We start from the raw sequence: 13,667 nt of genomic DNA, 5'->3' as shown, positions 1-13,667 counted from the left end.
CTTTTGTTGTAGTTGCTGCTGGGTTCAATGACTGTCTGTTGGTGGTTGGGTAATAGTTGCACTTAATTGTAGCGTATAGAAATTAATAACAATGCAACAAAACAAGTCTTGAAATGGACATGCTCTTGAGTCGAAAGGGTAAAAGGGTTTCAACGCCCAGCCACGAGCACACAATAGCCAATTTTCTTAATCGAATTTCGCAAATGGAGAAAATGGGAGGAAAAACAATAAAACTAAATCACACACAAGTGAAGGAAACTAATAAAAATTAATAATATAACAGTAGATCGACGGAAAAATACCCTGTAGTATGCAAATATTAGATGATTTGAATTTAAATCTAAATTAAAAAGTTATCCATGTGTTTATTAAGAAAAATATTGACATTTTTACACTTATTACTTAACAAATTTAGAATAAAAAACTTAGGAAAAAACTCTTACTAAAAAATTTAACATAACAAAATGAAATTAAGCAAAATATAAAAAAGGAAGCTATGTGAATACGAAATAGTATTTAAATACATTTTTTAATAATAATATTGTACTTATTACTTAAATAATTGAATATAACAATAAGAAAGTAAGTTCAAGAAAAAATAACATGAAAACTGTCTAGATAACAAACAGAATTTTAATATACTATTTCCTTTTGTAAGTCTTATACACAACACTTTGTATTATTAATAATCTACCCCGTCTTCTTGTGCCACCCTGAGTATTTGGAATGTCTCAATTTCTGATTTGCTTGTTTTGTTCTTTTTCTTTTTTGCCATTTCCTTTTGCTCGGTTTGTTCCCTTCGCCCATCCATACCATTTGATTCGCCCATGTGAAGGGTGAGAAATACGATGGACGGAAGGCGGATGTGTGGTCATGTGGTGTCATACTGTATGCACTGCTGGTGGGTGCGTTGCCCTTCGACGACGACAACTTGCGACAGCTGTTGGAGAAAGTCAAGCGCGGCGTCTTTCACATACCGCATTTTGTGCCGCCCGATTGCCAGAGTCTGTTGCGTGGCATGATTGAAGTGAATCCGGACAGGCGTCTAACGGTGAGTCATCCAATCCATACCCAAAATGCCAAATGCAACCAAACCAAACCAAAAACCAAAACCGACAATCTAAACAACAATTCAAAGTGCGTGTTTGGTACTTGTTAGAGTGGGTGGTTGGTTTGCCTGTTATTGTGGCATGCAACAACCCCCGAAAAATAACAAGAATGCGAACGGCACACTAAGCTGTTGTTTACCTTTACTTTCTTTTATTTTGTTTTTTTTTTTTGGGTCAAAACGCTGCTGGATATGTTAACCTTTGTGTAATGCGTTTGTTGTTGCTTTTAGTTGGCCGAAATAAATCGCCATCCATGGGTCACGGCTGGAGGCAAAGGTGAATTGGAGCTGGAGCTGCCCATGATGGAGGTGGTGCAAACACATGTCATACCCACAGCGAACGCTGTCGATCCCGATGTCCTCAATGCCATTTGCTCGCTGGGTTGCTTCAAGGAGAAGGACAAGCTCATCCAGGAGTTGCTGAGTGCCAGGTAGGTGGTCGCATTCGCATTTCCAATTATCTGCGGCTAACCTAACGAGCATCATTGCAGTCACAACACCGAAAAGGTCATTTACTTTCTGCTGCTGGAGCGCAAGCGACGTCGGCCAGCACTGGAGGATGATGAGGAGATTGCACAGAAGTCACGCAGCGAACTGGACGCTGTGGATCCGCCGCGAAAGCGTCTCGACAAGTGTCGCATCAATGGCACCAATGCGCCCAGCTATGGCCAGATCTCCGAGGGTTCACCGCTCACGCCGCGACGACAGGCTTTCAAGTAAGTGTAAAAAGAGTCACATTTAATTGGACTGCTATTTCATTGTGTTTACTCTTCAGCTTCCGCTCGTACAGCAGCACACGCAACCACCAGCGACGTTCGCCCACAACGGTGTCGTCCTCGGTGCGCAGCTCCTCATATCACAGCCCGACGCGCTGCAACTCACCGATGAGCTCGGCCCAGCAGCAGGCGAACGCCATATCGCGACCATCGTCACCGGCAGCGGGCACTCGTCACTCCACCTATGGGGATCGTGAGCGTTCGGGTTCGGTGCATCATCCGTCGGTCAGTCGAACGCCATCGCACAGTTCACAGAAGAGCATCGAAGGCGACGTTGTGGTTGTCAGAGAGCCACGCTTGGAGCGTCGCGACTCATCGCGCCAGACGCAGGATCGAAGTGGTGGCGGCTCCATGCGCGATCGGGATCGGGATCGTGATCGTGATCGTGACCGTAGCGATCGCAGTGATCGTGGCGATTGTGTGGGACCACCGCCTGGCAGTCCTGGTGGCAATTCGGGCAGCAATTCATCGGCTGCGTCGCCATCGGTGCATCACCGCGCCAACTCAGGTCCGACAATTGCCATTAGTATGTTCCACGATCCAGACTCGAATAGTGGTGTGTGCATGCCCCGTAGACCCTTTGTGGTTTCCCTCCTATATCTAATACGTTGCCTTACTCTAATTTCAACTTATTCTCATTATCTGTGCTCTCTACAGTTGTGAATCCTAATGGCTCGCCAATGATGAATAATAGCAATCCTGGCATGCCCGGCTCACCATGCAACACGCCTGGCGGGCAGCTCTGGAAGACGCGACTCACGAACATCAAGAATAGCTTTTTGGGCAGTCCACGTTTCCATCGCAGAAAAATGCAAGGTGAGTCTCCATCTCTTCTACTATAATGAATATCTTTTTAATGTTGCCCTTATTTCAGTCTCCGCCGATGAGGTGCATTTAACGCCGGAATCGTCGCCAGAGTTGACCAAACGTTCCTGGTTTGGCAACTTGATAACCACAGAAAAAGACGAAACCTTTACCATATTGGTCAAGGGTAAACCCATTGCCACAGTCAAAGCGCATTTGATACACGCATTTTTATCCGTAAGTCAAACATTGAATTATATAAAATAGGTAAACTTATTGTGGATATTCAACCAATCCTTAAAAAAAAAATGTTTTCTTTTATTTTTCTATTAAGAATTCAAAGAATTTCAACGAATTTAAAAGTAAATAGTTTTAAATGTAAAAATATGAGACAAAGATTATTGTAAAATTCATATACAGTAAAAAAATTAAAAAATAGTCAATTTATATTTTAACTTTTTTTGTTGATCACTAATAACTAATGATTCTTGAAATAAATATTCAAAAAAGTAATATTAAATATACTTTAGTTGTCTGTTAAAGAAATAAAACTTATGTATATTAGGTTGTCATGTTAAACCGGGTTTTCTAGTGTTTTTTTAAGCGTAACATTTTTTGACAATGGTACTTTTTTATATGATAATAAATTTTGTACATATTATCCTTTTTAAAATACTCTGAACTTTTTATGACAATTGTAAATAATTTTTATAAATTTCTTATTATATCGTATTAAGAACACACAATTTATACGCTATTATATATTCTATATATATAAAATATATTTTATTTCAAGGGTAATGCAACTAGGAAACAGTTTCAATAATATTAAATTATTATCTATATTAATATTGCAACATTTTCAGTTTACTAATCCAAGTCTCTTTAAAATTTATAGATGGCTGAACTATCGCATAGTGTAGTTTCACCCACCTCGTTCCGTGTGGAATACAAACGCAATGGCAATGGACCAGTGATGTTTCAGCGGCATGTCAAATTTCAGGTATGAGTGTATAAAAGTTATTATCAAAGGTAGATAATGAGAAATAACGATATATTGTGTGCACAGGTTGACATCAGCGCCATTTGCAAACAAGGTGATATTGCGGATATGCTATTCGCTCTAACGTTTACACTGCTATCAGGTGAGTTTTATCCTGTCAATTTGCCAATCACTTTCAATAATTTAACTCCTTCCTCCACCACAGGCAACATACGCCGTTTTCGCCGTATTTGCGAGCACATACAGTCGCAGGTGTGTTCGAAACGTTTTCCGGGTCCCAGCAGTCCACCAACAGTAACCTCAGTTACCCAGGCGGTCTCCGAGAGCTCCTCATGTGGTTCGGTATCCAGCGAACGTTTGTCCTATAAGCGACAGGTGGTAAGTATACAAATATAATATAATTGCCAAAAATTCCTAATACCATATTTATTTACAGATTGAGAACGATTTGGAAAATGATTCGATATTCTCATACAAGTCGGGTAATGGACGTCGCGCATCAACGACGAACAACAATAATGCCAATCCCGTTGATATTCCAGGCAGTCCCATTGCAGTTCGTTCAAAGTAAGTTGCAAATACTATCGAATGGGTTTTACTATCGATTAATTTGTGATCACTTTCATAGCAGCGAGACAGCTGAACATGAACGCAACCGTGAACTGCAGAGTGAGCGACAGGCGACAACGATGTCCGGTAGTGCAATCGCATGAGAATTATTTCTCTGATTTAGTTACATTTTTCCCAAGGATATTTGTTTTCTACTAACAATACAAAATGCAACCAAATATTTCAACTAAGCGAACTCAAAACCAGTAACTGAAGCAGTATTTCCCCACTTAAAAACCAAATAATAAATAAAAACCAAAAAACCCAAAACAATAAACGCGATAAAAAAGCAATAGTAGTGGAATTTGCACTAAACATTATCAACAGAATAAAAACAAAACAAAACACAGTTCGTAATATAACAAACGTAATCTAAAACTTTTTGAAATTTCGAAAGCTGAATACCGATTGAAGGATAACTTTTGCTAGCTGCTGCAGCTTTTCACATATTTTGTTATACTTATCTAAATCTATATTTCGATATTGTTTTTGTGATCATTTCTTTGATATAGAGTGTTCTTTTGTATGGACATTGTTGCCGCCGCGCCTAAAAAGCTTACAATATACGACTAAATAACACCGTGTAAAAATACAAAAAAAAAAAAACGTTTAAATGAAATAAAGATGACAAACAATGATAAAATAAAGGAATACTTCAAAATAAAAGTAAAATTACGAAATGAATTCGTTTTTGCATATGCTCTAGCTTAAGCCACCATGTTATATTAGAGTTTTTTCATAATCTAGTCTAGGCTTGATATTAGCTATGCAAATTAAATGCTACTCAAGTAAACGCCAGCAATTTGTATATTGTGTAAAAAAAATGATACAAATAAAAATGCACTGAACATTGACTAAAAATTCAAAACATAAATCCCTAAAATGCAACTCGTTGCTAGAAAACAGACACAAAATAAAACTATTTTGCTATCCAGAAAGAATACACGATAATACAAACTATTTTTCCTAATAAAAAAAAGGAGACAGATACTAAAGGAACAGCGACATCTTTCAGACTTCTAAGCATGCAAGCAGGACGATCATAACAGTGTTGTGTTGGTACAGTAAGAACTTGGATTCGAAGTGCACAGTGTATAAAGTACAGTTAAAACGAATTATAATAACCAAAAGGAAATTAAATGAATATGTAATATGGAATGTTAGACTAAACAAAGAAATTGTATAAATGAAATAATTGAATTTGAGTGGAAATTGTTCAAGTTGCTGAGCTGCACGAGAGCAAAGAAAAACCCAATAAACATTGACTTGAAAATTTTCTATTTACAAAAAACCAAAAAAGCTATAACATCTTATAAAGCACCTGCTTGCGTTAGATCAAGCCAGCTGTCCACAAATGCACAAATCTCGATATATGCAATACTAATAGTTGTTGTTATCGATAATAATAATAACCATTAACCGAGTTTTTCGTATGGTAATCCAACAACAAAATCACTTTCCCATTTTCAATCTAATTTTCTAGTAATTTTGCATATTTTTATATTTTCTATCATACATTATATGATATTTTGAAACTAAAAGACTTATGAGAAATTAACATAAAGCAAATCCAAACAAAAACCGTCCATTTATCCAGATTTAAACTATAACGTAGGCAGCTCAGCAACTTTAACAATTTGGGCAAGTTGATATGAAGTAGAGGACAAAAGTAAATACTAAAAATATTTAACTATATACTGAATATAAGTATGTATAAAAAGAATATACTAAATAGAGATGAACAACTGTAAGACAGCAATATGAAAAGATGAAAACCACTTAAAATCGTGATTAGCTTAAATAATATATGCAGATATTAAAAAAGTTAACGGAAAAATTATATATACGAGTATATGACAAATACTAAAATGCATGAAAAACAGCATAACAAAAAAAAAAGAAAAAAATTCAAATCAAATTTGTATAGTTTAAAACTTAAACTGACTTAAATAATAACTCAAATGCGACAACAAAGAACACATGCAATAATGTTGAAATTGAATTACTTTTTAACATAAACTATATAATAATAATAACATAATGAATAATTAAAAAATTTCGAGTAAATTACTTAACAATCATTCAAGAACTCATTCAACCAGACGGAAGACATACATTCAAAATTAAGCTCACCGAATTGAACAAATAGCATTGCATATACATACATATATATATTTCTTATACACATATATACATACATATATATATATACATATACATGCATATATCATATATCATTATTTAACTAAATCTTTATATACATACATACTATATTCTGTACTTCTATGTACATATAATTATGCATTTACTTTCATTAACAAAAATGCCCAAGTTTCCCGCATACAAAACATACATACATACATCAAAAATTCATGCATACGTGTACTTCATACATATACTAAATCCCATTTACATCACTTACACTCACACACACATATATAAAATATATATATTTACAAAAACAAAAAGAAAAACGAAAACCTAAATTTAACTCAAATTCGTCGTCGAAGACCGAAAATTGTTGATTTTGTATCAGAAAAGATATACGAAATGTAAAGAAAAAAATAAGATCATATTTTTGACATGACGAATGAAATGAATATTTATACTAAGTAAAATACCAAAAATTGCTCTGCATACTAACACAACAACACAAGGAAAACAGCAACAAAAAAACATAATAAATGCTTTATAAATATAAATACAATCTAATACTCAATGCTGCATATTGCCACGCCTACCCTTTACCTTATCTGAAGCCTAAACCAAAAAAAAAAAAAAAACACAATCTTTTTGCGCTAACTTGAATAAACAAAGATGAAGAGGGCAGAAATGCCGAGAGTACTCGAGATAGTAGATACCCTGTTATGAAATCAGAAACATTTATTAGCTACTACAGGGTATCGTCGAGAGCTAACTAACAAAACGAAATAATTTTCTTAAAAAACAAAACATAATCAGCCACGAACCTACCTAACTCATTTTAACAGCTTTTTGTAACTCACACGATGGGGAGCGAATTTTGTGTTTGAGTTTCGCTATGAAGCTGAAATTTGATAATTTGATATGCAACGTATACATATTTCGATATATAGTATATATAAAGATATATTATACAAATCTGAGCAAGCGCTTACTTCAATCGCGAATGTTTAAATTTATATTACAAATAAATAAATTTAATATTTATTAAAGAAACAAAAAAAAACCAACAAAAACAAAAAAAATACAAAAATTTAGACTATAACGTTGTGTAATGTACTACGCTTTATATGATAATTTTTTCATTTCCAGATATCTGAAATACTTTAAATGATTTATTTTTGCAAGTGTTTAAGGAAACAAGCTTAAGTTCAATGCATCGTGCGCTTTGTTTACGTATTTAAATAAGTTGAAATTGTATTGTAAATTTAATTTAAGCTTGGGATAAATGTGTTTAATGTGAGTGTCTGAAATGCCAGGCCGCAAGAACCACAAAAAAAGGACAACAACAAACAAATACGAAAAACAAAACATAAAACACAAAAAAAAAAAAATACAAAAACAAAACCAAATAAGTGCATCTGTTATTAGGTTAAAAGAATTATTGATATTGTTTGCAACAAAATGTGTGAAATATATATAAAATAATTATAAAATCTAGCATAAAATAAAACAAACAAAAAACTGACAAAAAAAAAACAAAAACAAAAACATACAACAAACGTGAACATGAAGCGAACAAAAATTGTAATTGCAATTTAAAAATAAAATTATAAATATTTCAAGTAATGAAATCTCGGCTTTGAATTTGATACTAAATTTGGCAAATATTTGAATCCCAGTTCCATAGGCCTTGTTCCACTGTGCCTTGTCCATGATGCACCACATGAAAATTACGTCATTTGCCGCCACATGTCATTGTAGCGTAACAGCCAAACATTGGGGGAGGCAACTCGTAAGGCAATCAGCTGTTTTTGAGAGAGAGAGAGAGCAACCCATAAAAGCAAGATTGAGAGAGAATCACTGAGAGAATGACAGCATATGCAGTTTAAGGTAATCAAATGTCAAGCTTTAAAGGCAAAGCTTTGCGAGAGGACCTGCTGCTTAAAGCTTTTAGTACGAAAAAGCTTCGCGCAATGCAAGTCCGAAAAGCAAGCAGCGCACCAGAGTCTTCTTACCCCGAGTCGTGTGTTGTCAATACCGAAAGAAAATGCGTGCCAGCTGGGCTGCATGAAAAGGAAAACTTGGTCATTTCAACAGTTCAGTTCAGTTCAGTTCAGTTCGGGTCGGGTTTGCAATTCAACAGCACTGCGAAAACGGATCAAATAAAATCAAAATATTCGAACGAATAATTTACACTCACAACAATAAGTTACAAAACGGAGTAATATCGACTATAGTATTCTCTCTATATGTGTAGCATATATATTATAGACCGTATATATGCCATTTATATGAGAGTTGGCCAAGAGGAACGCAACAACAACAACTGCATAATAAAACGGTAGCCAAAGCAAATAAAGAATATATATTCAACACATATATATATCTATATATACAAATTTATATCTGAAATTATATTATACTCGTATCATAATGAAAGTGCGGAGTGTTCGGCAGGAGCAAATGATTGAAAATGCATCATAAATTAAATGATATTTGTGTTTTGAATTTTTAACGTGCTCTCTTGTTCGTTTTTTTTTTTTGTATTATTGAGCGTCTTGTTGGGTTGCTTGGTTTTGTTGCCACATTCGGGAACTTCATGCAGCTGCCGTGAGTGAGTTATGTAAAGCGTGTGTTAGTGTGTGGCATGGTGGAGCCGTTTGGTGCGAGCAGTAAGTGGCAAGAACTACGGCAGCGACATGCAACAACACTAACCACTGCAACAATGGTGTGCGTGCGAAACAACAATGAGCCAACAATATAATAGAGGCGAATTTTCAAAAATAAATATTACGAAATATTAGTGAAGTTAAAAAATAAATAAACCTTCAATGAATGTGAATAAAAAAAGTTCTAAAAAGACATAAAAATATGTAAAAGGATTAAAAGAACACATTTCAAAATAAGAATAATAAAAGTTTAATTAAAAACATTTTTAAATATCTTAGCAAGAGTTTAAAAAATTATGGAAAATAAATTACTAATAAAACAAAAATAACAACAAAATGAATTGCAACTCAGCTACGTCAAACTCCAAAGAATTCTGACAAGTAAATAAAATACCATAGCAAAAACTCACACTTACCACAATGTTTGCTCGACTGGCCGATAATAATCAAGTCATATATCAAGTCAGAGTCGAGGATTAAGTAGTTTGTAAAAGTTGGCCTGGGAAAAGGAAGGAGAGAGAGGAAAACCCGCTGAGTACTCAATTCATATACTCAATCAATATGAGTAACATTTAAGCAGCAGCGCATCGAATACTTATTAGAGACAAATGACTATAAAAACGCCAAGTGGCTGTTGAGGTGGGTTGTGGGTTGTGGGGCAGCGGCAACGGCAGCGGCAACAGCAACGGTAAAGGGCAATGGCTGAGGGAGGGTGGGGGAGTTCCCACACCCCATGCGAATCAATTTGCTTTCGCGGTCTCTCACTATTTTTATTTTTAGTTGCACTTTTCTTTCAATATTAGTGTCAAGGTGCAGCCTGTGTGCACTGAGAGACAGACAAGAAGAGACCAGGCAAAGACCAGCGACAACGACCAACGACAACTAGTGAAAACAACAACAACAGCAACAACTACTTACAAACGAAGACGTCGCGCGGCAGCCGCGAAAACGACACGAAAATAGTTGAGGCGAATGTGAATGTAGCGAACTGAGCAAAAAAAAAAGACGAAACCAAAACCAACACCGAAACCGAAGCAAGCCAAAAGGTGGCAATCAAAACTAATAACAACAACAACGAATGAGCAATAGAACAACAACAGCAACAACACAAAACGAGAACGAGAACAAGAACGACAACGACAACAAACAGAAGTCTTGTCACATCGAACAAAAAGAAATTGAATTTATGTGTTTCGGTCTGGCTCAATGACAATTAGGCGGATATAACCACAGCGATAGGCACCACTACACTATACTATATAGCATAGGGCAGCGGGGTAAGGGTAGCAGGCACAAGTGGCGTCAGGGGCAAGGAATAGGAATAGGTGCTCGCACGTGTTTTACTTAAAAGTAAATCGCGTTAGCAACAGCACACGGCCAAGTAAAAGCTAGAACACGGTTTTGACACCACTGGCTTATACCCTATAAAAAAAGTTAGTTTAGTTTTGCCTGCAATTATGCAAAGACATTTATTTTATTTTTATTCATAGGTTGAATTCTAATACCTCAAAAAATACTACGCCATAAAATAGTTAACAAGAATATTGAATTTCTTAACAAATATTTTAAAATTCATAGGTCAGAATTCTTGCGAAAGGAAAATAAAACTTGAGAATTATTATTACTCCTTTTTAATATATTCAACAAAAATATAAAATAATTAAATAGTACTTCTAATGTGTAAAAGATCAACGTCTTACTTATGATCGATAAAAGTTTGTTCCAAAAAAGAAACACAACTTTTTTTTGTTACAAGACTTTGTATATTAGGAAAATATAAATTTTTGTTTTTGAAATCCCAATTAAAAAATCAATTTCATAAAAAAATATGTAGTTTACAGGGTATCACTTGAAAAACCTTAGCGCCAAGGCAAGGATACGCAGCTCGCGCAAGGCTCAACTTACACAGGCGACCCATATTACTTAAATTACGAGCTACACGCAAAGGCAGCATGAAAGCCACACACATTCGGTTTTGAGACCGGCCAGGCGCCAGTCAGTCATTCAGTCAGTCAGTCATTCGCTTAGTACGTCAGTCAGTCATTCGCTTAGTCAGTCAATCATTAGGCAAAGGCTTTTGTCTGATGGACAGCCTTATGAGTCAGCGCCGTGTCGCTTACATTGCGTGTCGAGTTGGGTGGAGCCTACAGTTGAATACAGTAAATACAAAGACGAAGCAGTAGAGAGAAGTGGGCAAGGGGTGTAGGGGGAGACTGAGAAACAAAGAGAGAGAGACGATGGGGGCGCTACACGCGCTGTAGATAATATGTTGCATATTTCGGGGCATGTTGTTTTGGCGTAGAGACAAGAATGCGATGCATTCCAATGATTCGTTAGACTCAATGTTAAGGATAGTGACCAAGCAAGCAAGCAGACGTAGAATTAGTTCAAGTAATACTCAGACAATAAAATTGATGTTTACATTATACAACAAATACTATATAGAGTGCGATGTGATAGGTCGTTTGTTTTTTTGAGAAATGTGCACTTAACATGTATTACATTAAATTAAATTTAGTGGGTTTAGCCACGCCCCGTTGTGGCCACTTAGTTTTGACCACCAGCCAGCGAGAAATAGAGACAATTTCCTTCATTCTTTTCGGGGTTTTCTATTTTCTTTTTACACCCGTTGCTCTAGGGCAGCAAAAGCAAAAGGGTTGTATGTGCTATTAACTTGTTAAGATTTGCATATTGTATGCTATTATCATTCATTGAAAAGTAAACAATTTTTCATATTATTGAAGAACATTTTATATTCAGATTGTACATTTTTGAATATTTTTCTAAAATAACAGGATGTTTTCTAAAGCAACTTTATAGTATTATTAACATTTGTTTAAAAATTTAAATATGTTTATAAAGTAAAACCTTACATTGTCTTACTAGTGCACTTTTTAGTACCTTAAACTTTAACGTGTCTTACTTTTAATACACTTTTTAGTACAGTATTAATTGGTCGATCATTTGTTCTACTTTTTAGCCATTTTCATTTTTGCTTTGCTCTGTTGTTTCGCATTTTGCTTTGGTTTATTTTTAACATTCGTACACATTCGAAAAGCGTGCGAAATTTTTATGTTTGACATTGTTGTCTTTTCTCAACGGGTTTTCTATTTGATTGCCGTTCTCGTCGCAGTTGTTGTTGCCAGGCAGCCCCTAAATATTTGTTTGTTTATAAGTACTCACGTCTGCACAAGATGAAAATGTAATTTCCACAGTTTTTAGAGTCACTGTTTTTTCTGCTTTTTTCTCTGAATTTTTATCACTTTTCATGAACACAATTTTACAATTTCCGCAGCTCAATAAATTTGTGATATTGCGCTGTAAATGCAGAGCGTAAAAATAATTTTTATTTATGATGCGCCGCTGTTAATTACTTAGAAATGTAAATTGAATTGAAATTATGCAGCCGAGTTATTTTTGTTAATTTTATTTAGAGCAAATTGGCAACGAAACGAGCGAGCAAAAGAACGAACAAGAGAAACGGCAAACGGGCCAATAATCTAGTGCATAAATAAATATAAATATAGTTCATTGAGACAATGTCATTGCATTTCTATAGACATTCATTAATGAATACGCGGCCTGATGCCCCGGAAAAAGGGACAAACAAGCAGAACAAGTGTCAATTTGTGATGATGTATGATGTGGCTAGAAATGTATATTTATAGAATGTCAAACGCAATTAGAAGTTCACACTGTTTGGCAGAAATGGAAAAATTTGCAAGGTTTTCTGGATGCATATATCTGATGTATAATCGATAGCTATAAACTGAAAATGTTTACGTTCCTATTGATTGAAAGAGACTCATAAAGTGTGTGCTCTTATATAAGAAACGTAAAACAAATATACTGAAAACACTCTATGGCGATTCTCTTTCGTTCACATCCTTTAAAAAAAAGAGTAGAATCTATTCCAAATTAAACAAAATAGGTGATAATTCACTTAAATTTGTTCTTTTGATAGTTTTGTTGAGATTTTTTATTCTACGTTATGGTAAAAAGATAATATTCAAATTTATTTATGTGACGATCGCTTTGAAGTTGAACTTCAAAGTTCACTTCACAGTGTGATCAGCTCACATTATATTTTTAATACTAAATATTCTAAAACAGTGTATTCAATCACTTTTATTTTGGAAATTCTAGTTAAGCTTTCTTACTCTAAATCACTGTTAGGATTTTAAAAATGAATCGACTTTCCATTGATTTAAAATTCTAAGTCATAATTCTGTCCCAATTATAGTATACCAAAGTTTCATTGATAATTTTCTAATGACTTTGTTTACTCCTTAACAAAAGTTCACTTTAGAGTTGCCATAATCACACTTAGTTATTGTCGTTCTATTTTAATTAGTTTTTGACTTTGTATTGTCGTAAACAGCGTAGAACAACGCTAATTGTCGCTTGAACTTTCCGTCACTTACATAACTACAATCCGGGCAAGTTTTCAGGGGAAACATTCTTCTTAGCTTAGCTTCTTAGCCACCTGCTCTCATCTGCCACAGCTGATGCTGCCGCCAGTTGCCAAATTGCTTAGCACTTACATAAGTTTT

At 35.1% G+C, this 13,667-nt stretch overlaps 2 protein-coding genes across 6 annotated transcripts in view; both read left to right on the top strand.

The window, feature by feature from the left end:
- Positions 1-5,203, top strand: part of LOC133846421 (serine/threonine-protein kinase BRSK1) — a 28,327-nt gene extending 23,124 nt beyond the window's left edge. For 2 of the 5 annotated variants that reach the window (XM_062281402.1, XM_062281401.1), the window contains exons 6-16: positions 836-1,051; positions 1,340-1,539; positions 1,600-1,824; positions 1,884-2,440; positions 2,542-2,700; positions 2,759-2,925; positions 3,587-3,691; positions 3,758-3,833; positions 3,897-4,069; positions 4,128-4,258; positions 4,320-5,203. In XM_062281402.1, the coding sequence (XP_062137386.1) occupies positions 836-1,051; positions 1,340-1,539; positions 1,600-1,824; positions 1,884-2,440; positions 2,542-2,700; positions 2,759-2,925; positions 3,587-3,691; positions 3,758-3,833; positions 3,897-4,069; positions 4,128-4,258; positions 4,320-4,404 (2,094 nt within the window). In that variant the 3' untranslated portion in view covers positions 4,405-5,203. The remainder of the gene's footprint in view (positions 1-835; positions 1,052-1,339; positions 1,540-1,599; positions 1,825-1,883; positions 2,441-2,541; positions 2,701-2,758; positions 2,926-3,586; positions 3,692-3,757; positions 3,834-3,896; positions 4,070-4,127; positions 4,259-4,319) is intronic. The other 3 variants (XM_062281405.1, XM_062281404.1, XM_062281403.1) reach the window with 3 other exon arrangements.
- The window catches only part of LOC133846420 (uncharacterized), a 61,863-nt gene continuing 53,399 nt past the window's right edge, over positions 5,204-13,667 (top strand). The window contains 1 exon segment of the mRNA XM_062281400.1: positions 5,204-8,786. The gene's annotated coding sequence lies outside the window, so the exon portion shown is untranslated.

The sequence above is a fragment of the Drosophila sulfurigaster genome, chromosome 3 (assembly GCF_023558435.1).
Source record: "Drosophila sulfurigaster albostrigata strain 15112-1811.04 chromosome 3, ASM2355843v2, whole genome shotgun sequence".
NCBI classification, from domain to species: Eukaryota; Metazoa; Arthropoda; class Insecta; order Diptera; family Drosophilidae; genus Drosophila; species Drosophila sulfurigaster.
This window is presented reverse-complemented; position numbering and strand designations above follow the sequence as displayed.